General features: G+C 33.9%; 1 protein-coding gene across 2 annotated transcripts in view; it reads left to right on the top strand.

The window, feature by feature from the left end:
- The window catches only part of DGKB (diacylglycerol kinase beta), an 835,840-nt gene that overhangs the window by 418,882 nt on the left and 396,672 nt on the right, over positions 1–20,286 (top strand). The window contains exon 13 of one of the 2 annotated variants that reach the window (XM_054692401.1): positions 12,515–12,547. The exons of the other annotated variant lie outside the window; for it this stretch is intronic. Coding sequence (XP_054548376.1) covers positions 12,515–12,547 — 33 coding nt within the window. The remainder of the gene's footprint in view (positions 1–12,514; positions 12,548–20,286) is intronic. 2 annotated transcript variants of the gene reach the window in all.

Here is a 20,286-nt window from a genome sequence, read left to right as displayed (position 1 = left end):
TTCATTTTGGCTATATTCCCCATACAATTGCATCCCCCCCCCTTATTTTGTTATTTTGACCCTAATCCTTCCGCTCCCCGCCCCCCCCCCACACATGTAGTGTGTTTCTAGTTTCTAGTTGCTTGTTGATTTTGATATTTACTTTGTATTAATTAGTATTTTTCCTGGTTTTCTAAATTCCTGCTATGAGTGAGACCATCTGGTATTTTTCTTTTTCTTTCTGGCTTATTTCGCTGAGCATGATCCCTTCCAGCTCCATCCATCTTGCTGCAAACTGCATGTGTTTATCTTTTCTGATTGCTGAGTAATATTCCATTGTGTATATGCACCACATCTTCTTGATCCAGTCATCTATTTTTGGGCATTTGGGTTGTTTCCATAGCTTAGCTATTGTAAATAGTGCTGCTATAAACATAGGCATGCAGGTGCCCTTTGCAATTAATGTTTCTATGTCCTTTGGGTAAATACCTAGGAGTGGAATTGCTGGATCATATGGTAGCTCTATCTTTAGAAGGCTGAGTAATCTCCACACAGCTCTCAATAGTGGTTTGAGCAGTTTGCACTCCCACCAACAGTGCAGAAGAGTTCCTTTTTCTCCACATCCTTGCCAACATTTGTTGTTGCTAGTTTTTTTTAATATGTGCCATTCTTATTGGTGTAAGATGGTATCTCATCATATTTTTGATTTGCATTTCCCTGATCACAAGTGATGTTGAACATTTTTTCATATGCCTATTGGCCATTTGCATTTCCTCTTTGAGAAGTTTCTTTTTAGCTCTTCTGCCCATTTTTTGACTGGATTATTTTCTTTGTTGTTGTTGAGTCTCATCAGTTCTTTGCAGATTTTTGTGATCAGTCCTTTATCACTAGTGTTGTGTGCAAAAATGTTCTCCCAGTTGGTGGGGTTTCTCTTTGTTTTTGTTATTGTCTCTTTTGCTGTGCAGAAGCTCTTTAATTTGATGTAGTCCCAGCTGTTGATCTTTGCCTTCACTATCACTTCTTTGGGTGATGTGTCTGTAAAGATGTCTTTGATGTGCATGTCATGTAGTGTTTTGCCTATATTTTATTCTATGCATTTTATGGTTTCAGGTCTTATGTCTAGTTCTTTAATTCATTTTGAGTTGATTTTTGTGTATGGTGTGAGGTAGTGGTCAAGCTTCATTCTTTTGCATGTAGCGACCCAGTTTTCCCAGCACCATTTGTTGAACAAACTTCCTTTGCTCCAGTACATATTCTTTGCTCCTTTGTCAAATATTAGTTGACCATAAATCTGGAGGAAAACAGCTTAGTACCTAGTATTGTATTCCTTATCACACCACTATTTCTTTTTTAAGTTAATTAATTTTTAAATCGAAATAACATTCATTTACATTATTGGTATTTCAGAAGTATAGGAACCCTCCACTCCCAAGATACATCCACCTTCATGCACTTGCAGCCAAATCACTGTAGTCCTTTGTGCTCCCTTCCCATTTGTTCTCACCCTGCCCCTTATAACCCCCCACCTCTTGATGCTTTAGTTCTGTGATCAGCAGGAGAACAACGGGACATAATTTGAACGAGTGTCCATGAGAGAGTTTTCAACCTTGAGCTGAATTTTTGGGGCTCTGGGACAAAATTCTCATACCATTGGATTGTTCTTAACTTAAGGAAAGGGACTTGCATATTTCTAACCCAAATCAGTAATTCATTAGCTGTGGTCTCCTCCAGGACAGAAGTTGCACCTGGGGAATCTGTTCCTATACACAAACGGTAATTCTTCAGAAAATGAGATTGTTGGAAGTTTTCAGCAGTCAGTACTTAGAGCAGTTGGGATAGGTACTCTGGCCAGGTAACATGGGTTGGCTCGACTTACCTATAGCATTACCGAGACATTCTTTCTGAGAATGATCTTTTTAAAGTCCTGCCAGTTTAGATACTCTGTTCTCATGTTTTGTAACTCTCATCTAACATTTTCTACTAGTTTTTTCTACCTCTCCTGCATACTTTACTCATATTGCTAAATGTATTGTACTTCTTCTATTCTTAAATATGTATAGACTTCCAGTTTCTAAATTGTAATTTTTTAATTGAGGTGTTGTGTAGAACACCTTTTATTATTCACTCTTTTTTTTACGTTACCTGTAATATGCACTGTATGAATCATTTCCTTCAATTCCATGACAACTACTATATTTTAATGTTTGTATAAACTTATTCTTACCCCTTTACCTCCAAATATGCAGTTTCATATTGTAAATTTCTCATGGATGTTACACGAAGTCAGCATACCAGAAGCTGAAATTAAAATGTTTCTTGTAAAATTGTTCCTTATGTTCATTGAATAGCACTATCATCATTCATATCATTCACATTAAAGGGACTTATCTCTTTATCTTTAGAGCCTCACTCAATTTGACATGAACTAGATGGTCAACAAATATAAAATTTATGAATAAAATTCATTGAGCTCTTTCTTTAAATTATGTGTTGTTGAGTTAATGTTGATTTACAACACTGTATATGATTTGGGTGTAAAGATTCATACATCTTCAGATGTCTGTTTCCATACTACTGTCACCACCAGAACACCCAGTAACCATTGGACCCCTTCCTCCATTTTATTTCCACCCACCAACTCTCCCCTTCTGATAACCTCAATTCTACAGTCTAAACTACTAAACTGTAGTAAGCAAAATAGTATGGTATTGTAATTAAAACAGATACATAGGCCATTGGAATTAGAATTGGGAGTCCAGCAGTAAACCCATACCTTTATGCACAGTTGTTTATTTATTTATTTATTTTTGGTGGGACCCTCCCCTGCGGCCGGAAACGAACCAGCACTGCAGTGGCTGCGGGCAGCCTCGCAGCCCAGCACTCAACCACTGCGCCACCAGGGGAGGCACTTGCAAAGTTAATTTACTACAAAGGAGACAAAAGTACACAATAAAAAGAAGAAAGTCTTTTCAGCAAATGGTGTTGGGAAAAATGAATAGCATCATGCAAAAGATGAAACTAGACCTCTAACTCACACCATATACAAAATTCAACACGCAATTGATTTAAGACTTGAATTTTAGACATAAAATCATAAGATACACAGAAGAAAATATGCCAACACCCCAAATCATTGACTTCAGTGGTGTCTTGGGGACTAGATGCAAGGGCCAAAAAAAAAAGCAAAAATAAATTAAAAAGGACTACAGACTAAAAAGCTTCTGCACAGCAGAAAAGACTATCATTAAAATGCAAAGAGACCCTATCAAATGGGGGGAAATATTTGCAATCCTACATTTGCCCAGGGATTGATATCCAAGTTCTACAAAGAAATCATGCAACTCAAAAAAAGAAAAAGAACACAGTCAGCTCTTTTTATTATCATAAGTTGTTACTCTTTTCCTTGAGTCAAGAAGAAATGCATCAGACAGTGATGTAAACATTAAATGAAAATTAGAATGAATTTGTGTCAGAAAGACATGTTTTAAAATCATTGATGACGCATGATAGTTAAATTTTGTTGTTACAAGCCAATGGAATTGAGTTTACAGTGTGTGATAATAAGATATTTTTAGTGAAAACTGAGTTATCATTGTTGTGCTTCTGAGTGGCACTTACAACATTTTATAATTACAAGTAAACTTTTTAGAGCTTGTTATTGTTATGTTGCTGTAGTTATATAAAATATCCAATAGATGGTACTACAAAATGCCTAATACTTAAAGTGGTATTTCAGGTAGAGAGCTTAAAAGGGATATCTCAGAATTCTAGGGGATATCAATATGTTTTCCTCTAGATATTAAGTTATATTAGTAAATGTCTTTTTTGTTTTTATGGTGATTTTCCTTATTAATGTGGCATTTTAGTTAATATTACTCACATCACAGCATTTACAGCAAGCACTATAGCTACATGTTTTTATTATAAAAATTGTAGAGAAGCATTTATGTTAAAAATACAGGAAACCTGCTTGAGACAATCTCCTTTCTTGCTTAACAGGAAAGTATAAAAGTTGTTTTTTTTTTTTTTCATTTTTTTGATCTCTATAACGCCAACCTAATATTGAATGAAACATTATATTATTTTGTAACTGTAATGTGCATTCAGCACATTTAAAATATAAATGATATTCTGGAGGTAAAATTTCTTTTAAAAAGAATAGCAATGATTTAAACATTGCTCCTAAATATCGTCTGAGAAAAATAGCAATTTGTAGATGGCTTACTTTATCTTAGTGTTTATTCAAAGTTCCATTATAAAATGATACCTATGAATTCATAAGAGTGAATACCAAATTTTGATTTCCAGAACTAAGTTTTATAAAACCTGACTAAAACTAAAAAAGATTGAGGAATTATGAAATAACTTAGACAAGCTTAAAAATCCTTGCATAACTTAATTTGAACATTACATATAGCTTTAATTTTTTTGTTATTATTTATATGGTCCTTGAATAATTATACATATTCATTTGTGTTAGGGTTCTTTTTAATTAATTTTTGAATAATAAATATGACAGTTGAATATTGTATATGACAGTCTGCCAGGTATCAGGGAAATTAAGAACAGCTTTTAGGAAGAACATTTTTTCATGAATCAGCAGCTTCAGATGGGATATGCATTATATGTGCCTCAACTTGGGTAATCTGAATGTATAGTATGATTAATTATGCATCCTTTAAAAAGAATATATTCTTAGTTGCATGCAAATGTTTTCCTTAAAGAGAATATGCTAATGAAATAACTTGATCTAACTTAAGTAATTGAGACCTTTATTCAAACATAATCATTCTTCGTTAAGTCTAAGCTTTCCCAGCCATTTTCTCCGAAGCCATATCAGAACAAATAGATCTGTAATAGAAATGTGTGGGAAGAACAACTAATTTTCTTGTAGTTAAAAGTTAATTTTGCCCACTAATATAGCCTGTGTGGTGATAACATCTTTGTGAAATCACCAGGGAATAATGTGGCTTCTAAATCCTACTTAGATTCTTTAAAATTTTGTATGCTTTTCAAATACAGTGCCCCTATATTTGATATGCTAGTTCATTTCCTCAAATTTCAACTATACTGGATGTACATACAGCACATTACCTAGCAAGATTTCTGCTTGAGCTAAATGGGTTTAAACATAAACTGTGCATGCAGATCTCAAGCGATTGTCTCTTAATAGATGTCAGGTACTCTTTATTGCTGCCCTCTTTTATTTCATGAACATTTTAATTAATTCACACTGATTGAATAAATGTACATTGAGACTTGTTTCCTAATGAGGGTGCATTTAGAGGAAAGGTTTTGCATCATTCTGATATCCTGTGGGTAATTATATTCTAATTATATGGTCGAGGGAAAAGAGTCTATAACCCAGTACTGATATTGTTCGTTGGACCCAATTAATTACATGCACATAATGAAAGTTCATGATAAGGTTGACTGGCAGTCAGTGTAAAATTTTAACTCAATTGAATCTGAGCCTAACGTGAGTCCAGAATTGCACTTTAACCTAGTTAGAAAGTGCTTTGGCTTAAGATCAGTGGATATTTAGAGGGGCAAAGGAGGAGAGCAAATTTCATTACGACTAATTTGTTTTTAAATTCATGGTCTTTTCTAAGGATGATGAAAAGGAAAACAAAGCAGTCTAATGTTTTAATTCTGAATATTATTATTTATATTCTTTCATTACCTATTAAGTATTTTTCCTGCATTTTGGAAAGCAGCATCACAATATCTATTCCATGATACATTTCTAGAGCAAGTTCATGTATTTGTTGAGAAAAAGGTTGGACAAGCAGGCAGTATTATTGATTACTTCTTTGAACATAACATGAAATATACATTAATCTACTATATTAGGTTCTTTTAAGGTACCTTTTTATCTTTAATCAGTAATTTCATTCAGACCTCTGTCCCAAAATAGTCACAAAATAATCAGACATACATACATAATATTCATGGATGGGTATCTATTAATTTTCTATATGTAAAGTAAGAGTCCTAAAATCAAAGAAAAATATCATGAATAAGACATGTATGTTTCAAGTTGAAACATGTCTCATTGAATCTGATGTTTAAGAATTTTACAGTAACTCCTCCAGTAGCAACAACGAAAATCCTCACCATTCTCTAAGTAGTAGCTCTTTTGTTTCCCCTGCTCAATTGCATTATTTTCTTTGCTTACACTTTGAAAAGGTTAGTATCTAAGACCGAGAATAGCAGGGGAATTTTACTCTTCTTCTAAATCTCTTTCTTGCTCTCTCTTTTCCTCCATGACATTTTCTCTTTGATCTGTTCTCTTCCTTTTGCTTTTCCCTATCCCTCTCACCTGATAGCCTTGACCAAACAAAATAAAAAAATCTATTGGGTCCTGGTCTACTTATTAGCATGAGAAATGGTTTTGGATGAAGAAAATGCAATCAGTTCTTTCTTGTTACTATTTAAAACAGGCTGTGGAAACTAAGGGGGTTTTGGGTGTCTGACGTTGATAAAATTACATTATTGATAATTTAAATTTGATGGATACACTTTGAATCCTTAGGGTAGGTCCAATTGTATTTCCCCTGTATATGTGAGGAGAGGGAAGCTTAGAGAGATTAAATTCACCTAAAGTTACGTGACATCCTCAAAATCCCATGCTCTAAACCTATTTTTTCATTTCATGCTGTAGTCTTCTCTACTACTTTAGGCATGAAATCAGCTTAGAGGATATAGACTAGCTTTTAAATAAGGAATGTAAAGAAAAAAAATAAAGTGTTAAAGAATAGAAGTGAAGAGAAAAGTGGAATAGAATAGATTAGAAAGTAGGGCATGCATATTATTTGGTTTCTGTATAATTATTTCACAAGTATGTAAATATGCAAACATTCCTATTGTAGATCACAGCTAAAAAGAAATTGGAGAACACTTTATTAACCATGATAATTTTATGAGACCTAACCAAGCTGGATAACATTTTTATAATGGTTTTGTTTCACTGGTTAATTAAGTAAGCAATGCAGTAACAGTAACATCAGTTTTACGGTTAGTTGTTTTTATATGTAAAAATCTATGTTTGAAATGATTTGATTGTTTCAAAAAGGAACATTTTTAATATTGTTATTGGAAATATTTAATGTCCCTTTCCTTTCCAATTGCCCATTGTACCAAGTGTATTGCCCTCTTGCTTCAGTGTGTTTCCTTTTTAGACACAGACATGCCCACCTATTGAGGGATTTGTTGAACAGAAACCTCACACTCCCTTCTCTTCATTATCTCCTGAATAAAACTCTGAAAATATACATTGACAATCACATTTACAAAGTTAAGAATAGAATTCTTGTGTTTTACAATTTTACAGATAGTGAAAAGATTTTAAAAGGTTATTTAAAAAGATTATCATTTAAAGATTATCATTTAAAAAGATTATCATTATATTTATGTTGGTGTAAACTTAAAAATCTGGTTCAAGTGGGTTCTGAAATCTGGAAAGATTACTAGATATGTGTCTTCCAAGACATTTTATTGTCAAATGTTACATTTTGATTAATATGGCAAAGTTGTCACAGGAAAGAAAAAAACAATTCGTGACTCTTCTAATTGACATACGTTCCATATATTGAAATAGCCTTTGATTAAAGATGTTAAGAAAACATAGTATAAAAATAATTTCTATCTCACTTCCTTTTAAAAATGTATATTATGTTCACCTGTGTGAGAATAAATACTTTAAGATCTGCAAAATCATAGAATGTTAAAAAAATTATGAAGCAGGAATGTAAGATATCATATCAAAACATGTTCAGGATTTAAATTCTCAAAATGCCATTGATACATTTTATTTTTGTGTGTGAGGGAAGAGCAACTTCACCTCTTAGGCCAAGACAGTATACTATTTTAGAAAAACAACTGTTGTTTTTCAAAACTTGCTTTTTTCTCTTCTTTTTGATGCTATAAATATCCAATTGTATACAAAGAAAAAAAGGTATGTAAAATAATCTTATTTAGCTACCACTCCACTGAAAATTACTGGGTTATATTATCAATATTGATATTCAAGCCAGTTTTGTCAGACAAAACATAATTACATTTTGTTTCTAAATAGTTTGCAGTGTTTATCAGCATTTTAAAATAATTTGATTTTCGATCACTTGAACAATAGAGACGTAACTATAAGAAGAAACTTACAAAGAATATTTTGCTGGACCTGCTGTTATTTGAATAAATGGGGCTTAGGATCGAGGAGCAATGTGTATGAAATCTGTCACTAGCAATTTTCTGGAGCAAGTCATATTTGCTTTTCTGAGTTTTTGTTTCCCAACATGAAAGTTGGTCCATTTTATTTTAATATTGAGGATTGAATGAAACAATAAACATGGGGGTGAATCAAAAATATAAACATTCTTTATAGGCATAAGGTATGATTGTATCAACTTTACTGTAGTATTGAAATAACTGATGACTATTTTAATATGAATACTGTGCTTTTATTAAAGTTTTAACTAAGCGAAGCCTCCTATAATCTCTCCACCAAAGATTTTTCTTTATCCTATGACAATTTGGATTAAATTGTCAATTTAAAATGATTACATGTTAGAAAATATGAAGACAAGAGATATCTCAATACTTAAGAATAATAGGATTTTTAAAATTTCTTTGATATTAGTTTGAACTTAATAAGAGCCCTGAAGGCAAATGCATCTTTTAAACTAATTATCTGCACTGTGCATTCTATTTAATATTAAAGTGATACTGATTAAATAGAATCAATCACATTCCTCTGTAGTCACACCTCACATTTTATTAAATAAAAATATACAGCTCCTATGTTAATTCTGATTAAAAATATATTACATTTAGGGTTTTAAACTCATAATTTTCTAAAAACTGAAACATTTACTCTGCTCATTCTTGATGTTTAAAAAGAGGAGTAAAATTGTATATCTGAAAGCTGATATAAAAAGTTGATATAAAATATATCTAAACTTGTTTTCTACAAGTTACTTCTTTTTAATTTACCTAGATAGCATGGTTTTCTTACCATGGTAAGTTAGGGATAGGCTAGGAGGGAGTGCTAATTTAACATACACTTTGCCTATACATCTTGTATGCCACATCTCATATATCATTGTAAATGAGCTCGTACACATATTGTTTTCATCACCTTTAGTCTTGGTGTGAATTTTTAGTGTCTTCTTTCTCAGACAACTGAGTGTTGCTGGAGAAAATTCTCAGAGCTGGTGGCTTTCTCTCTTATATATTTACAACATGTAGTTCCAGCTGATTCCTCGATTTTGCTTGATCTTATTACCCATTCTTAGTCAACTTCTTTCCCACTATTTGAGAAGTAGTGATAAAATCTCTACTGTTTCTTTCCTTTCTTTATCTGATTGCCTCTTTGACAATTTCACTGTAAGAAGATAACCCATATCCCCATTGTCCTGAATTAATAAAGAAAAAACCTGCAAACATGAGTATCCATCAGTTACCAATTCTCTACACAAATTGTGTAAATTGATGGTCAGTGTTCAATTTTATCTCAATGTATTTTTTTCATGGGTGGAGGAGACTTTAAAATAGAATTTTCTTTATACCATTTGGTATAATATTTACCCTTTGTGCCCCTGAGCCACATGAATCCAATACATCTCCAACCTAGAGTCAGCAATTATTGTTTTGCCATCATATTACACACATACATATGTGTGTATGTGTGTATAGATATACATGTATATATATATACATAATATATAATCATGTTTTTATTTTGAACATATATACATATTTGCATCAACACACAAATGATGTGTTTTATTAAGTGGAACATTTTATTTTATTTTTATTCTTTTTTTTAAATAATACATTTTATTTTTATATTCCCCATACAATTGCAACCCCCCCATTCTGACCCTAATCCCTCCCCTCCTGCCCCCCCGCCCCCCAAAGAGTGTCTCTGGTTCATAGTTTTTTGTTGATTTTGATTTTCACTTTCTTACAGTTATTCATTTTCCTGGTCCCTTATTTAAGTTTTCTAGATTCCTGCTATGAGTGAGATCATCCGGTATTTTTCTTTTTCTTTCTGGCTTATTTCGCTGAGCATGATCCCTTCCAGCGCCATCCATGTTGCTGCAAATTGCATGTGTTTATCTTTTTTGAATGCTGAGTAATATTCCATGGTATATATGTACCACATCTTCTTAATCCTAAATGGAACATTTTAAAAGTAAGTTGAAACAGTATGACACTATATCCTCAAATTCTTCAGCTGACATCTTCAGATTAAGGATAATATCTATATAATTATAATATATTATTACACATAGAATTTAGCAGTAATTTCATAATGTCAATTGTTATTCTGTTTACTTTCAAATGCTTGCAGTTATCTTAAAGAATATCTTTCGTTGGTTTTCGTTTATTTTTTTTAAAGATTTATTTATTTATTTATGCAAGCTGGGTACAGTCAGAAACGCGGGAGGGTGAGAGAATTCACCAGAGCCAGAGCGGGGAACAGAACAGGCAGAAGGACCGAAGTACACTGCTGAGGGGAGCAGCAGGCGGCAGGAGAGGTCTGTGCGCCATGTGGGACCCTCGCCCGCAGCCATGGATTGAACCGGCGCTGCAGAGGCTGCGGCCAGCTTCACAGCCCAGCGCTCAACCGCTGTGCCACCAGGGGAGGCCCTTTTGGTTTTACTTTTCTTTGGTGGTAGTGGTGGGATGGACAGGTTCTATTTGAGGTTTTCATTTTGTTCTTGGTTATTATTCTAATTTGATAGCTATAATAATTGCACTTGTATTTCTAGTTCCTTTTTCTATACAGATGTATGTGCAGTGAGCATAGATTCTTCTCAAGTCAGTGGACATCTGTGACTAACCTAGAAGATCTAGCAGACTGGTTGATGGTCATCTTAGTGTTGTAGTTTGAGACATTTCTGAGTCTAAGATTTAGAATGGAATAAAGAACATAGGATAAAGTGCTTAATCTAGTTTGAAATTTTTATTCAGATCTGAGCTTCAACCAGGAACTGGGAAAGAAACATAATAATGCTGACAAAAAGCTTTGGACTGATCCAGGATTGAAACTCGAACAAAGACTTTCTTCACCACCTGGTGCCTTAGCTGTTACATAGACAGAATTAAATTCAGAAGTCAAGGATCATACTTTCAATAGGCTCTACCAAACTCATTGTCAGTCTGTCTGAAACAGCAGTTACTTCCATGGAATTCTCCTGTCAATTTGACCCAGCTTATCCTTCATCACTTCTTTCAATTAAACATCTTCAGCTACAGTATTTTTTACTCAATTATGAAAATATCTTATAAGTGAAGTTGTATTCTGAAGATGTTAGTTTTCGCTTGTGCTATCCTCCAAATCTTATCATTCAGGGCATCCCTGGTGGCAGAGTGGTTGAGCGCTGGGTTGCGAAGCTGCCCGCAGCCTATGCGGCGCCAGTTCGATCCCCAGCTGCTCCCCGGCCACCGGAGGAGGGTCGCACATGGCACGCAGACCTCTCCTGCCGCCTGCTGCTTCCCTCAGCAGTGTACTTCGGTCTTTCTGCCTGCTCTGCTCCCTGCTCTGGCTCTGGTGAATTCTCTCACCCTCCCGCGCTTCTGACTGTACCCAGTGATTGTATGTATAAACAAACAAACAAATAAATAAATAAATCTTTAAAAAAAATCTTCTCATTCTGTTCCACTTTTGGGTGTATTGAATCCTTCTAGTCCACTCCTATGCTGAGCAGCTCTGAAGAATTCTGATGCTTTATCTTTGATGTGACTATTCTTTTGATTCGTCCTGCCTTCCTGAAGTTCTACTGGGAAAGGAAATAAACTAATATTTGTGGTAACAGTTTTTTTCAGACATCGTTGGTTCCACCTAACTGTGATCTGGGGAGGAAACATCCAGGCTGCTCCCTTCTTCTCAGAGATACACGAATGTTGGGGAACTCCTAGCTCCCCCATTTTCCCTGTACTTCTTGCTCTTGAGTGTAGGCAATCTTTGTCTAGTTTTATGTGTGATTTGTCAACAATTTTTACAAATTTGTGTTTTACGTTCTAAGCCTCATAGAACAAAGGCTTTTGAAATTCTGTCACCTTTTATCTGTTTCTTGTCAAAAACCAATAACCTTCCCAAAGTGACTTGGAAAACTGGATATCAGTTATCTTGGATAACTGAAGGTAGATGCTTTGTCATGAAGATCAGCTTACCATGTATTTAGCCTCATCTTTTTAAAAAGATGACATTCAAGTAAAATCTTGCTACTACTTAATTATATTTTTTACTGATATTAGGGATGTTGATACTTTGGGTGGACAAAATTGTATTTTGCATAAGTAATTCTAGAACTAACCCTGCATTATAGCATTTCTTATTTTGTAACAAATATTAATTTATTTAATGAAAATAAAAAAGTAAAATAAAAAAGAAAAAGTATGAAAGAAAACACCTTTGTAATTTATTCACTTATTTCACAGGACTATAGTGATATAAGAACCTTCTTGGGTATTTGTTTTCAGTTTGTCTTTTTTTCAGCTTTAATATCAATTTTTCTCTTTTCAACAGACTCTGCCCACTTCAGGAGTTTCAGTCCCTGAGGTGCGTAAGCAAATTTTCACACTTGTAATTACAGGTCATTATGCATCTTATATTGTTATAAACACAATTTTGGGATATCTTCGTGACCTACTAAAATGAATTTGTGTACTTTTTCTCATATTCTGATATTTGGATTTACAGATATTCAGGTTTTCATGATGGGCTATTATAATAGATTTGAAGCATTTCTGATCTATATGTGTGATAAGCATTAGAAAAAGCAGAAATGATGTGAAGTAAAGTATATAGGGAAAATACAGGTTACTTGAAAGAGTTTTGGCTAGTGTCGAAGGACAATGTCTTACCTATTTGTCAGGGTAAATATTAATACCTTGCAAAAAACCCAAACAGTTCTATCCCCTAGATATTAAAATGTAGCTTCATTCATAGTAGATTGAGAAACTCTTCCTCAGTCTAAAGTGCCCATCACTTTAAAAAGAGTGTATCTGCATTAATCATTTAACATATGATGTTGCATAAAAAGTCATTAGAATAAAATATTGTCACAGATTTTGTTCAGATTTATCACATATTTCATTCAAAATAAAATGACTTATTTTGAAAGTCAATGCAGGACTTGACATAGCATTTATTTTCATTAAAGTGTTAGCTTTGCATTAATCAAACAAAGTCTCCACCTTGTTCTGGGAAGGTATCCTATTCAGTTGTTTTTAATCTCTGAAGAGTACTCTTCCCAGGGCACTGTCCCCCTAAAACATAATTCAGATCTGCTTGCTTGGGAAAGAAAAATACTATTTTTTTATTATCCATGTAAGAATGTGGATTTATTTAGAAAATAAAAAAAATGTACAAAAATGTAATATATGTACTCCACCTCAATAAAATTTTTCTAATCAGAATAGAACTGCTTCATTGACATTTTTAGAAATTTCCATTTGTTACATGAGTTATACTTGAAAGTGTACTTGGAGATATGCTTGAAATATAATGGGTTTTTTTTTTTTTGGCTTATTATTTTTTTCCTCTACCAAACCACCCTTACTCATCCCCCATCTACTTCCCAAATACAATGTATCTGATCTAAGAGAAATACTAAATTGTTTTTATATTCTTTACATTAGTTGATATCATTGTTATCATAACTATTATAAGAAGAGATGTTAAATTATACACTCAAGTGACAACAGTTTCTGGAAATTTAATCATTCAGTCTAATTATTTGTTAGTTGAGTTCAGGGCCTTGAGTTAATTTGTAGCCCCTATCATAGACCAGAAGAATATAGGCACCGTTTTTGAGATTTAGTTTTTTTCCTTATATTTAGTAATCTCCAAAGCTCTCCTATATTTAACATGCAATTTCCATCATATAGACTAAGTAAACCAAAATGACCATTTTTCATAATATGCTTGTTTTCATTTGTTAACATATTTTTGTCTTTTTACTGTTTTTTTTTTTCATTAGCAATATATATTGATATAATTTAACTTAAACTTTCTACTATCCTCTGAAGTCACTAAGAGTTTTCAACTATGTTGGTGTAAAGATTTCCTTAGTCTGCATATGGATAGAGACATGAGTGTGTGAATACACACACACACACACACACACACACACACACACACATAACCTTATGTTATGGGCCTCCCTGGTGGCCCAGGGTTTAGTGTCCATGCTATCAAGCAATTGCCAGGCACTGCAGCATGAGTTCAACCCCAGGTCAGGGAGCTAACCCACATGGTGCATCAGACTTCTCCTTTCTCTCCAGATGCTCCATTCAGCAGTGTATTTCAGTAGATCCTCCTGTTCTGCTCCCTACTTTGTCTCTGGTGAATCCTCTCACCCCACTGCACCTCTTGACTCCACTCCATTTCTTGTATGCATAAATATATAAAAATAAATCTTAAAAAAGAACAGTCTTATGTTCCACTATCAGCAAAAGTTATTCATTAACTAATGAAAAACGCAGTTAAAAGTGTAAAAGTATATATGGTGGAACTTATAGAAAGGTACATACATAACTTAAAACATGATAGTTAAGGGCCTCCCTTGGTGGCGCAGTGGTTGAACGCTGGGCTGCGAAGCTGCCCGTAGCCTCTGCAGTGCCAGTTCAATCCCTGGCTGCTGGCGAGGGTCCCACATGGCACGCAGACCTCTCCGCGCCCGCTGCTCCCCTCAACAGTGTATTTCGTCATTCTGCCTGTTCTGTTCCCTGCTCTCTGGCTCTGGTGAATTCTCTCACCTTCAGGAGCTTCTGAGTATACCCAGTGCTTGTATAAATAAATAAATAAATAAATAAATAAATAAATAAATAAATAAATAGATAAGATAGTTAAATATGTAAATGCATTTTCAGTGACTGCATTTTTACAGGATTAAGGCCTTTTCTAAGAGGACAACAATAATACTTAGATATGGTAAATAGCCTTTCTTGCATTTATTAAAGTGTTAGCATCTGCCATACTCAGTCTCAATTGTTTTAAAGCATACAAATAACTTAAGGAAATTTGTGAGGTTAATTTTAGAATAAGAAAGAAAACCTCTCATTTTAATTATTAATACCCAGAAGGTTCATAGTTGTCTTCAAACTTCAATTAACCATTCCACACACACAAAACCTTCCCAAAGCATGCAAATTATTTTTCATGGAAACTATTCTTTCATTTTATATTAGAATGCTATTATTGAATAGTAATTTACAATGCTTAAAATAACAAGATAAATTCTACTAGAAATTGAGTTAAACACATTGATGATTGCAGGGGAGTCAATGTGTGATTTGAGCATTTAACTTAACTGGTAGAAAGAGATGATTGGTCTGAGCATAAAGCAGGGCTGCCTTCTCATGCTTTAACTTCAGCTTTCCTTAGTTATGTGTATGACTGCCAAGGACAATGAAGCATAAGTGAAATTCACATCTATACATGTACACACAATTTTATTTTATCATAGCTATATACTAGTGCATATATTAAATTAAATAATTTGGGTATGGACCCTCTCATTCTTAAATTTAATTTCCTCTGATTAGGAATTCTCTCTCTTTTTTAAAAAAAAAAAATTATTTATTTATTTATTTATTTATGCATATAAGAACTAGGGTACAGGCCAGAGATGCCGGGGGAAGGGGTGAGAGGATTCACCAGAGACAGAGTGGGGAGCAGAACAGGCAGACTGACTGAAATACACTGCTGAGGGGAGAAAAACGGGGCAAGTCAGGAGAGGTCTGCTGCGCCATGTGGGTCATCTCCCTGGCCGGCTGGGGAATCAAACTCATGCTGCAGTGGCTTTGCACAGCTTCATAGGTTGTGTCTTAACCCCTTGTGCCACCGGGGAGGCCCCGGATGAGGAATTCTTATACAGAAATTGTATATGTGTTTTAGATCCAGTATGAAATTATCCTAAGAGAATTATGAGCATCATGTGTGGTACATGGGAAACAGACCTTGTGGGTTAAGTTGCAAATTGTACCTTCACGTTTACATGATATGTGACAAATTCAGGAACTTTAATATTAGTCTTAATTTTGCCTAAAATTAAAGACAGACTATATTTATATTCTGTTATATTAATATTCAGCCTCTCATCTCTCCCTAAGTACTCTGCCCAGATCACAAAAATTATATCCGAGTATGGTGAGTGAGTGGATAAAGTACTATAAAGTAAATAAATTTTTTCATAGCACCTGTCATTAATTCCTACCACACCAACAGCACACCTGTGATAAACTTAACTGAAAAATTTAATATCCTTTTTTAAAGAATTCTGCTTGTTATTCATTATTTATATTTAAAAATGACTACCATTTATGAGTGCCTATTTTATGCAAGTGCTTTTTTTCTGCTTTTTCTCAATTTGTCATCACATGAATTTTCTCATTTTATAGATGAATTATAAGGTGATTGAGAGATAGTTAATAACTTGCCCAAGTAGAAAAGAAAATTGATTCCACACCCAACCCCATACTTTTGCCTTTGCCCAAAGTTATTTTTGTTTAAAAAGGGTATTTATTTAGCCAAATTAAAAAAGAAATGGAAATCTCATAATATAACATGTATTTTTTTAAAGATGTATTTATTTATGCACATAAGAACTGGGCTACAGGCCTGAGGTGCAGGGGGTGAGAGGATTCACCAGAGACAGGAGTGGGGAACAGAACAGGCAAACTGACTGAAATACACTGCTGAGGGGACCAGCAGGAGACAGGAGAGGTCTGTTGTGCCATGTGGGTAGTTCACTGGCCGCCCTCGACCGAACTCGTGTTGCCGAGGCTGTGGATAGATTCACAGTGCTGTACTTAACACCTTGTGCCACCAGGGTAGCCCAATATAACATGTTTTGTAATTTATTTAAAACTTTATAAAATATTTCTTAAGCTCAACTTACCTTGTTACTCAGCAAGAATAAATTTTGCTGCAATTTCAAAGACTTCCTTGTAAATTTAGAGTCTACCATTTTTTAAATGATTTAGTCTTACTCAGTTAGAAATATGTTCAGATCCCACAACAGTCAAAGGCTTGGCTTTGTAGCATCAGTAAATTGGTTTCTCAAAGCCCTTAAACAGTATAAGCCATGTTAAATTTGGTAATATCTCTGCTTCAGGGAAATATTTTATGTGGTAAATGCATATCTGTTACATTTGGTTAAAATTTTAGGCTTTCTGGGAAGTTTCTGTGGCATAGATCAAGTGGCAAAAAGGGTTGTCTCTATCCCAGCGAGTCACTCTAGTGGAGAAAGCCAGGTCCAGGGTTCCCGTGCAGGAGACTGTTGGCAGCAAAGCACCCTCTTTGTGGCTCTGCACCAATTGAGGTGCTTTGCTGTTACCTGTCTCTCATGCTGGGATTGGACAAAAAGAAGAAAACCCTGTGGCTGAGGCAATCATCACTTGCTGCTTATAGTTTGTAAGTGATCAATAACAGCAGGTTTAAATATTGTGGTATGCATTCATTTTTGAAAGCAGTTTTCAGAGATATACAATACCTCTGAGAAGCAGCATGATATAGAAATCATTTCTTTAGAGCACATATTTAAAGTGATGTCTTTTTATTTCATTTATTTCATCTTTCTGTTTTCTATGAATTGTCTTTTCTTCTGTGTTTATTACGGTGATTATTCTTTTGGAATTTTAATACAATATATTCCCTAGATAAGATCTGTTGTGCTACTTGTGGAGGCTAAGGTTCACAAAACATTGAATTCTATCTTTAAAATGTCTGCATAGCAAACACAAGTGGTTGATATTTGAAAATGCTGAAATATCAATAACTATTTTATATTTTGTAGTTATAGGCTCTATATTCTTTCATGATTATTTCTTGGCTAGAGTAGCTCTTTTCAACATTTCAATCATTTCTATTGATTACAACAATAATTTTCCAACTCTTTTTTTGTATCAGGGATAATTTATCTGGCAGAACAAAAGTTGCCTTAATTATAACAAGGAATGTACAATGTGGTTTAGAGCCCAAAAACTTAAAAAAAAAACCTGAAGATCAAGTGATGGGCATTGCCCCCTATTATAAGAGAGTAATTTCATTCTCAATAATGATGTAAAATACGTTTGGTGTGTTCTTCCTGAAATTTTTCAATAACATCACCATTGAGAGTAATTCTCTTAAATATCATAAAACAGTCCGCCAGTCAAGGTTAATAAATTCTCAAAACAGACGGGTGAAATTTTTGTGGACAGATGTTCAAGAATGCAATTGCTTCTTCCTTCCTAACCCTCATTTAGTATAGGAAGAAGTACAGGTTTTTCTCAATGGAGATAAGGAAAAGTGTCCAGCTAGCCTCCTGTTAGCTCATGCAGCTTAAATAGAAAAAATGCAAGATAGAAATAAACATAAATAAACATAAGACATCTCTGGAGAAAATTAAATGGGTGTGTATCTCCCCAATTTTTGAATTGATGTGTGTGTTTAAATAAAAGTTTACTATTTTAATACTTTCTAGATTATATAATGAAATTTACATATACTGAAGAGTCTTAAATTGTTATATTCTTTCTGATAATGCTAGGTTTCAAAATAAAATATCACCCATTGAAAACTCAATTTTGAGTTTTAGAATTTTCTTTGTTACTATAAAGCAGCATATGTTTCATCTATACCACAGTTTACTCAGAGCGGTGACTCTCTGGAGAGACATGAAGCCACTTAATCTACTGCTGTCTGCTCATTGGAGATTCTTAATACACAGGAGTGTCCCTACCTATATGCATACCCAAGACTAAAATAATACTAATAAGATGATTTGGTAACTCTTGACAGATGCACACACACATGTCTTTTTTTGTTGTTGTTTATTTTTTTGCAGAGACAAATTGGGATGTAGGGCAGAGGTGGGGGTGGGGAGGTGAGAAGATTCACCAGAGACAGAGTGGGGAGTAGAACTCAAACTCACTGCTAAAGGAGCAGCGGGTGAGACAGGAGAGGTCTGCTGTGCCTTGTGGGTCAGCTCCCTGGCAGGGGATTGTACTCAGGCCATAGCAGTGATAGTGCTGAGATTTAACTCCTGAGGCACCAGGGAGGCCCTACACATGTCTTAAATGTCCAGTAGTACATATATAGTAGACTGGTCACAAATGCTCACTTCCATTATGACTAACTAATGTAACTTTTATGTAAATCTTGTAACCTAAGCATTTTAAAGAATTAAAAATACTAGTTAACAACTATTGGATTAATGGCAGTATAGAAAGTATGTAAGTATGGCAACACAAGTAAATATGATAAAGTATACCTCTCACATTTCAAATTTTTTATAGAATATTGTTTCCAGGTTTACTTATATGTATTTGGCATTCCAGAAAGATGTTATATTCATACTCACCACCAACAGTATTATATATTTGAACTCTTAATACAAGCTGTGGATTACTAAATATAAACATGGACTTTACTTATTAAAAATATACCTAATATATCGGGATTTTTTATATATATATATTTCTAAATGTATATATTTGGAAACATGCTGCTTTGTAGTAACAAAGCAAATTCTAAAACTCAAAATTGAGTTTTCAATGGGTGATACTTTATTTTGAAATCTAGCATTATCAGAAAGAATATAACAATTTGATTTTTTTGTATAACAAATATACTAAAAGCTTCACATAATGATAGTATTAAGAGAACCATACCTATTTTACCTTATTCATAATAACTTCAATTTATTGAGTGTAACTCAATATAGGTATACTGGTAGAATTTTAAATTTTTTCTTTAAATCTTATACAAGGGAGAAGTAGGTATTACTCTCTCCATTTTGAGTAAGGCCTCTTAAAGTTATATAAAATGTATATTAATACTTATATTAATATATATTATATTAATAGAAATGGGATTCAACTCAGACTTTCTGACTCCAGACCACGTCTCCACATCTTGTTCATCCACCTTTTCTATGCATTATAACCTTAAATATCTATAGACACAGTTATATATATATATATCACATATATAGTTATATATATTTATATATAGATATATACATTATATATCTCTATATATATATATGCTAAAGGAAATAGAGAAGCCTGTCGAACATTTGACTGCAAAGCTGAAGTATTGAGAGAATAGATAGTCAGTAGACAGAGAATTTTTCAGTAGAGCAAATTATTGAAAGAGCCCAGGATGATAAAAAGAACATAAAACTTGTGACAAAGGGATGTGATTGTATGAAAAAATGAAGAAGAGGTGGTTGTAGCTGGAGTCCTATGGGAAAGGATAAATATGGCACTTATACAGAGAATTGACAGAGGTAGGAAAAGATAGAAGCA

This window comes from Talpa occidentalis, unplaced genomic scaffold (genome assembly GCF_014898055.3).
Source record: "Talpa occidentalis isolate TD23 unplaced genomic scaffold, MPIMG_talOcc4v2.1, whole genome shotgun sequence".
Lineage (NCBI taxonomy): Eukaryota > Metazoa > Chordata > Mammalia > Eulipotyphla > Talpidae > Talpa > Talpa occidentalis.
This window is presented reverse-complemented; position numbering and strand designations above follow the sequence as displayed.